This window comes from Grus americana, chromosome 3 (genome assembly GCF_028858705.1).
Source record: "Grus americana isolate bGruAme1 chromosome 3, bGruAme1.mat, whole genome shotgun sequence".
In the NCBI taxonomy this organism is placed as follows: domain Eukaryota; kingdom Metazoa; phylum Chordata; class Aves; order Gruiformes; family Gruidae; genus Grus; species Grus americana.
This window is the reverse complement of record NC_072854.1, coordinates 125,459,725-125,467,509: the sequence shown is the minus strand read 5'-3', so window position 1 is coordinate 125,467,509 and position 7,785 is coordinate 125,459,725. Positions and strand designations below refer to the sequence as shown.

The window sequence follows — 7,785 nt, the reverse complement described above, 5'->3', positions numbered from 1 at the left end:
CTGCGAGGCGATTTTCCCCTCTCCACCCCCACCCCCGCCTCCAATTTCAGTCGTTTGCGGAGAAAAACTCACGATCTTCCCATCGACCTTTCTTGGGGGAGTGGGGGGGGGGAACCCCTACAAAAATCCTCCAAACACTCGTCTCACCCACGTTTTACGAGGCTGCCTTCGTGCGTTATTATTCGGGTAAGAAAACCCTGGATTTCGATGGCGGGTGGGCGGCAGCAGGTTTGCAGGGGGAGCCAGGCGGGGAGGGCGTCCGGCCCCCAGCAGACCCCCGCTACCGAGCACGGCCCCTCGCCACCGGGCCACACCGGCAGCCGGCGGCTCCCCCCTCGAAAGCACAAGCCCCCCCGCCCCGGATCCCCTGGCGATATCCCCGCCCGTGGGTCCCGGCCCCGCGGCGGCCGTCGGGGCTGGAGGAGCCGGGGCAGGTGCCGGTGCTGCGCCCGGGGCCGCGTCCCGCGTGGGAACGAGCGCGGGGAGGGAGCCGGGGGAACCTTGCCGCCTCAAGGAGGGGGGGGGGGACGTGGGGACCCCCCACTGTCGACCCGGCTCCGCCCTCCCGCATCCCTACGACGAGCCCGGGGGGTGGGGGCGTCCCGTGGGGAAGGTGTGAACGTCCCTGGGCGGGGAACGGCGGCCGCGGCGGGGGCGTTGGCCCCGCGGGGGCGGGCGGAGGGTGCCGCCCCCGCTCCCGTCCCCCACTCTCCGCGGCGGGGAGCGGCGGCCGCGGCCATTTAGGAGCGACGCGGGAGCCAATGGGCGGCCCGCGGCGGCGCCTCCACCGTGACGGCCGAGATTGACGTGTTTCCCACGTCAAATTGATCCCAAGTAGCGGCGGGGGCTCCCCGCGAGCGGGGAACCGGCCCGGCGCCGCCAGGACACCCCCGCCGCCGGCTCCCGCCCAGCCGGCCCGCCCTACCGTCCCCCCCCGGGCCCCCTATGCCGGCTCGGCGGCGGCGGCCGGGGCTGCGGCGCGGCAGGCAGGCGGTGCCCCCTCCCCGGGCGGAGCGGCGTTCCGCCGGCGCCGGGCGATGGGTAAGCGCGGGCGGCCGCGGGGAGGGCTCCGGGACGGGCTCCGCGGTGTCGCTTCCCGGAGGGAGCGGGGCGGGGGGGGGGACACACGCATCGGGAGAGGGGGGCGCCGGGCCGGACCCCCGCCCGCCGGCCCTGGCACGGCCGCTGCGGCCCGAGCTGCGGCGCGGCCCTCCGGGCCGGCGGGCGGGGGTCCGGCACGACGTGCCCGGCTGGGCAGGCTCTCGGCTACCCCCGTCCTCTCTGCTCCCTTCCCTTTCGCTCTGCTCTCTTCTTTCGGTTCTTTCTCCCCTTCTCGTTGTTTCTATTTTCCCCCCGTCTTTTTCTTTTTTCTGTTGGTTTTTTTTTTCTTTTGCTTCTCCTTTTTTCTCCCTTTGCCTTTTGTTTGTCCTTTCCTTTCCTTTCCTTTCCTTTCCTTTCCTTTCCTTTCCTTTCCTTTCCTTTCCTTTCCTTTCCTTTCCTTTCCTTTCCTTTCCTTTCCTTTCCTTTCCTTTCCTTTCCTTTCCTTTCCTTTCCTTTCCTTTTTTCCCCCGTTTCTGCCCCACGCCCGCTTACCGCCTGGACGTGCGGAGGCCCCGACTTGCGCGGCGGCGCGTCCCCGTCCCTCCCTCCGCCGTGGCCCGCGGGCTGCCCGCCGGTAACGCGCTCCCCGGCCCGCCGCAGAGCACACCTACGGGGAGGTGAACCAGCTGGGCGGCGTCTTCGTCAACGGGCGGCCGCTGCCCAACGCCATCCGGCTGCGGATCGTGGAGCTGGCGCAGCTCGGGATCCGGCCCTGCGACATCAGCCGCCAGCTCCGCGTCTCGCACGGCTGCGTCAGCAAGATCCTGGCCCGTTACAACGAGACCGGCTCCATCCTGCCCGGGGCCATCGGCGGCAGCAAGCCGCGGGTCACCACCCCCAACGTGGTCAAGCACATCCGAGACTACAAGCAGGGCGACCCCGGCATCTTCGCCTGGGAGATCCGCGACCGGCTGCTGGCGGACGGCGTCTGCGACAAGTACAACGTGCCCTCGGTCAGCTCCATCAGCCGGATCCTGCGCAACAAAATCGGCAGCCTCTCCCAGCCCGGCCCCTACGACGGCGGCAAGCAGCCGCCCCCCCAGCCCGCCCTGCCCTACAACCACATCTACCAGTACCCCTACCCCAGCCCCATGGCCCCCCCGGCCGCCAAGATGGGGGGCCACCCCGGCGCGCCCGTGGCGGCGGCCCACGTCAGCCTGCCCCGCTCCTGGCCCTCGGCGCACTCCGTCACCAACATCCTGGGCATCCGCACCTTCGTGGAGCAGACGGGTGGGTACCGCCGGAGCCCCGGGTGGGGGAACGTGGGCAGGGGTCGCCCCTGCCCCTCCCGGCCAGCAGCTCTTTCGCCCCCCCCCCCCCCCCCGTCCGGTTTGGGTTTTTAATTAATTTGGTTTCTTTTTTAAAAACCATTTTGATGGCCGCACGCCGCTCCAGCAGGACGGGGCGGCGGGGCCAGATGCAGCGAGGTTCAGACATCTTGAACTTTTTATGAAAAATGTGGAAAATATTTTCGTAGGGATGATAGATTGCCGACCGCAAATTCGAAGCCTTGAATTTCCCTTTGCAAAGGGGGGAAAAAAAATTGGAAGGGGGTAAAAAGGGGGGAAAAAAAACAAACCAGGGGAGAGGAAAAAGAAGGCGGCAAGCCACCTCGGCAAACAGGCACGGCGCTCTCCGCCCCCCCCCCCCTCGAAATTGCCCTGGTTTTGTTAAAAACCGAAGCGGGGAGGAGGAATCGAGGAGCCGCTGTGGCCGGGGCTCCGGGCAGCCGCGGGAGGAAAGGGGAGAGCGGCAGCCCCGAGCCCCGGCCCGGCTGCCCCGCCGGCTCCGGGGGCGGGAGGAGGACGTGGCGAGGGGAGCGAGTGCTTTTATCCTTCCAAAAGCCCGAGTAAATCAACCGCATGCGTTTCCCTCCGTGTAATCATTTATCTTTAAAATTCCGATGTCACTTTTATAAATCTCCTTCGTCAGAAGAGAAATTGGGCCTCCTAAATTATCGGGAGCGTGGAAGTGACGGGGGGGGGGGGCCGAGGAGAGCCGGGCAGAGGGACAGGGGTTTGGGGGGTGGGGGGGATGGGGTGGCACAGCCTCTCCCCCCGGTGCGGTACCAAACCAGGGTACAGCTAATTTCGGCCGCCAGGACCGAGTCTTTCCCGGGCCGCCCCGGCCCTGGTGTCGGGGCAGCGGGCTGTGTCCCCGGGATGCTGGCGGAGAGCGGGAGGCGAGGCGGATCTGTTCCCCCCCCACCCCATCAGGTTTATACGAACAGGCACTTCCAAACCCGGGCTTTCCCCCCGTTTCGCCCCAATCCCTGCTCCGGGGAACAAAACCTGCTCGGGCCGGGGCGGGGTGGGGGGGGAAAGGCTGACGCTAACGGAGCCGCCGCGCTCTCCTCCCCAGGGGCTCTGGCCGGCACAGAGGGGTCTGCCTACCCCCCCAAAATGGAAGACTGGCCCAGCGTGAACAGGACGGCCTTCCCCCCGGCCCAGGCGGTCAACGGCATCGACAAAGCTGCCATGGAAGGAGATATCAAATACCCGCAGGTAACTGCTGTGGGGCGCAGGAGGGGACGGGGGGACGGGGGGGGGCAGAAGAGGACAAGGAGGGGGGCAGGAGGAGACAAGACGGGGGTGGGTGGGCGATTTCCCGTTGTTCCCATTCTCCTCCCGCCCGGGCTCCGCACCGCCGCGGCCAGCCGGGCCCCCACCCCCTCCTCGAGGGGGTAACCCCAGCACCCAGAACCGGGCGGGTTGTTCCGAGCCCCCGCTGCAGTCCGGCGGTGCCCCCGCCCCGCACGGCGATGCTTCCCCGCGTACCCTACGTGTCTCTTTGTGCCTGTCCCCAGCCCGCCCCGGGGCTCTCCTCGGTGGGCAGCTTCCTCCCGGCCTGCGCCTACCCCCCCTCCAACCAGCACGGCGTCTACGGCGGGCCGGCCGGCGGCTACATCCCCCCGGGCCACCCCTGGCAGCCGCAGGGCAGCCCCTTGGCCCACCACGGGCCCGGCGTGGCGGTGCACGGCGGCGACCTGGCCACGGCGATGGCGTTCAAGCAGCCCGGGAGGGAAGGTGAGCCGGGCGGCGGGGAGGGAGCACGGACAGCGGGGGGTACCGCGGGGGGCGGCTGCGGACCCCTCCGGGGGCTCGGTGGGGGCGGCTCGGCGAGCGGCCCGCGGGGGGCTAAGGGACTCGGTGCGGGTCCCCCCACCTTCAGGCAGAGGTTACCTCGCTGAGTACTTTCAATATTCATAACGTCCCCCCCCGCCTCTATGAGGGCCGTCAGGCTGCCGGCCGGCGCTCGCCGGCTCAACCGGGCTGGCGGCTGCGGTCCCCGGGCTTTGCCTTGCCGCTGCCCGCACATCGGGCAGACCCGGCCCTCTCCGGGGGCTCTGACCCCCCCCGGTGCCCCCCGCTGCAGCATTCGATGGGTCCCGGTCCAGCCCCCCCGCCCGGCCTCAGCCAGCACATCGGAATTACAAACTGGAAATGAAATCATTTTCCCTCGTCCCTTGCGCTCGTGTGCGCTGGAAACGGCCAAGGGAAGCGGGAAGATTTGGGGTGAATCCTCCGCTTTTCACCCCCCCGCCAGAGACAGCTTCCTCGGCGGAATTTGAGGGGTGCGGCGGGGCAGGACCCCGTTAATAGCCTCCGAATATTAACAACGATCCCAAAGAGGTGCTATCGGCATCCATTTTACCGAGGAGCCTTGCGGAAAGGCAGAAGTCTCGATTCGAGATTATTAACATTATAAATCCCCCGATTTATGATCGTGGGGAGTGTTTAAAAATAAACTCCCTATGAGAATCACATGCGTTTGATTTGAACGTAAATTAGGAGGCTGTTAATTGGGGCGTTTCTTTTATCGCCTGCTAATTATTTCGGTTAATCGATGAAAGCGTTATTTCCTCGATAGGCGGTTTCGTTTTAAAAATCCCAACTCATCTGTTCTGGATATAAAATCCCCGTCTATATCTTTCTCCTTTTTCGTGGTGTTAGACTGTCTATTCTTTCTCAGATTTGCAATTAATTTCCCATTTATTAGTCCATTTCTTTATTGTTGGTGGGTTTTGGTTTTGTGGTTTTGGTTTGGCTTTTTTTTTTTTTTTTTGAGGGGTGCGTGTTAATTTTTTTTATACGACCCTTTACCGTTTCTATCTAATTACGGCAACCTGCTGGGAGTTGTAACATCAGCTGTCCCGAGGATGAGTTATTGCGAGTATTAATGGGTGAAAATAGATAATTGTAAACAATTATTTGAAAAAAAAAAAGAGAGAAACAGAGTGCGAGATAGCGAGGGAGAGAAAGGAAAGGCAAAGAGAAAGAAAAAGAATAGAAGGAAAGAAAAAAAAGAAGGACGGAAAGAAGAAAACGAACGAAGAGGGAAAGAAAGCAAACGAAGGAGGAAAGATTATCTGTGCGTATTTAGTGTATTTTTTGAGGTCTTTTAAGGGACTCGGAGCCTGAGTTTTCCGACTTGTTAGTCTTCAAGCTGTACCTGCCGAAAGGCTCACAGGCTTTCTTTAAAAGTTTTTTTGAGTTTTGTTTCTGCGGGTTTTTTGTGTGGGGAATTTCTCCCCCCCCTTCAAAAGCTTTTATTCTTTTTAATTTCATTCGGATCGGTTTTCTGGTTCCGCTGCTTATCTGGGACAAGCCAAATATCGGATTATCCGGCAAAAGGCTTCCACCCCGGCCCGAGCTGGCGGGGGAAGAGCGATGGCCCGGCGGGGGGGACCCGCGGAGCCGGCGGGGCGGGCTGGCAGCCCCGCACCCCCCGAGGCGGCCGGCCGGGCTCGCCGCTTCCCGCATCGCACGGGGAGAGGATGCGGGGGGGAGAGAGAGGGGAAAGGGACGGAGAGAGAAGGAGAGAGAGAAGGAAAAAGATAAAAAAAGAGAGAGACGAAATAGAGACAGAGTCATCCAGGAAGTTTCGCCCTGCAGTTCAGAACTTTTCGGATTTCACAGCCGCTATTTCCCCGGAAAAATCTCCCTGCTTATCCCCACGGCAGCCCCGGGACGCTTTGCATCCCCTCCCCAAAGGTCTGCGCGGGGGATACGGGGAGCCCGGCCCAGCCTCGGGCCCTGCACCGGGATGCCTCCCGGGGCCAGGCTGTGCCTCGGATCAGCCGGGGCTGGGGAGAAGCTCGGCAGGAGTTCACCTACGGCTGGCATGGTGTGCAGATCCTCTCCTCCGGTGGCACAGTCCCCTCCCAGGGCACCCCAACCGCAGGCTTTAACAGGGTGCACGGCGTGGGTCTGCGTCACCTCCCCAGGCAGGTCCAGATCCCCGGCAATGGCAGAGGGTGTCTGTCCCCATCGCTCGGGGGATGCATCCCCCCCTGTCCTCCCCGTTCCCCCTGGGGAGGTCTGATGCACAGAGCCTGGCAGCCCCTTTCTGAGGGGGTGGCTTTCCTGGGGGCAGGCAGGCGGGGGCCTGGTGGGGCAGAGCCGTTTTTGGGGAGCCGTTGGAAGAGGAGCTGTGTGCATGCAGACGTGGGACGTGCCCGGCTGCAGCAATGTGCGTGGAGTCCGTCAATCCACTGCCTTGTTGTTGTCTCTTTTTTTTTTTTTTTTCCCTCTACCCTTCTTGCAGTCGTGGACAGAAAACCTGCCAGCCCTGTGGGGAAATCTCCAGACCCTCTAAATACCATCCACGGACTCTCTATCCCGGCCTCCTCTTCCTAGAGCCGCGGAGCAGCAGTCGAGAGACAGTGACTCTTGGAATAAGCACCTGCAAACCATAACCAAACCCAAGGTGCCACCGAACTGTGCCCAAAGTGCCACCGACTCTGGCAGGTGCCTGCAGGGACAAGGAGACAGCCTGGGGGGTGAGAGGTGACATCCCCCCATGGCAAATCCCTGCGCAGGGGAGCGCGGTCGGGGTGTTCATTCACGCTGCCCAGAGGGACGCTTTACCTCCATCGAATTGGAAAGGAGTGGCAGAAGAGACTCAGTCTCCCTTCTTTATTTTGTCTTTTTGTTTTTCTCCCTTGCTTTCGGTTTTTCTTTCTCCTTCCCATGTCCCCAAAGACTGTTGGACGCAGGGCAGCGAACGGCCCCGTCCCCAGCCATTGTTCGGAGCGTCCCCGGCTCCGTCCCAGCCCAAGGGAGCACGTTTCCTCCAGGGACCGGTTTCTGGCCTCCCCCCGCCGCAGCCAGAGCAGCTGAGCGATGGAGCCTGCTCCATCCGAGCCTTCCAGTGCCTCTGCCCCAGGGTGGAAATGGACGTTTTATGATATATTTTTATAATAACGAACCTTAATAAAAAGTGACTACCGTGGGTGCACGCCGCTGACCTCCTTCCCTCAGGGTCTGGCTGAGCGCCATCGCTTCTCCTGGTGTCCCCCAGCCTCAGGCAGCATCTGCGGGTTGCCTGTGCGCGGCAGAGACCCGGTGGGATCTTGGGGGCGCTTGGCGGGGAGGAATTGCTCTGTGCCGAGTCTGGATTCGTGCACCCACGCACCCGCCCGGGGGCCCCGTGTTGCTGTGAGCACGTTGCGGCCATGCTCCCCGTGCCTAATCACACATGCAGATTTGGGGGTCTGCTGCAGCGGGAGGGCCGTGGCCCCGCTGGGTGACTCCCGACGCTATGGGGCTACGGGCCAGCTCTGCGCACGAGCAGGGAGGTGGGCGGCTGCCCCCAAGCCCCGGGCTGGCTCCCACCCACCTCACCTGGCCACGGGCGAGCAGGGGGCTGGTGGCAGGGCTGGCCCTTGCAGCCTGCCCACGG

The 7,785-nt window shown here is 63.4% G+C and overlaps 1 protein-coding gene across 1 annotated transcript; it reads left to right on the top strand.

The window, feature by feature from the left end:
• The first annotated feature begins 207 nt into the window (after positions 1–207).
• Positions 208–6,740, top strand: PAX1 (paired box 1). The gene is made up of 6 exons (XM_054820838.1): positions 208–434; positions 836–918; positions 1,702–2,331; positions 3,463–3,605; positions 3,908–4,127; positions 6,649–6,740. Exons 1-6 carry the CDS (start codon positions 208–210, stop codon positions 6,738–6,740), a joined length of 1,395 nt encoding a protein of 464 aa, XP_054676813.1.
• The last annotated feature ends 1,045 nt before the right edge of the window (positions 6,741–7,785 follow it).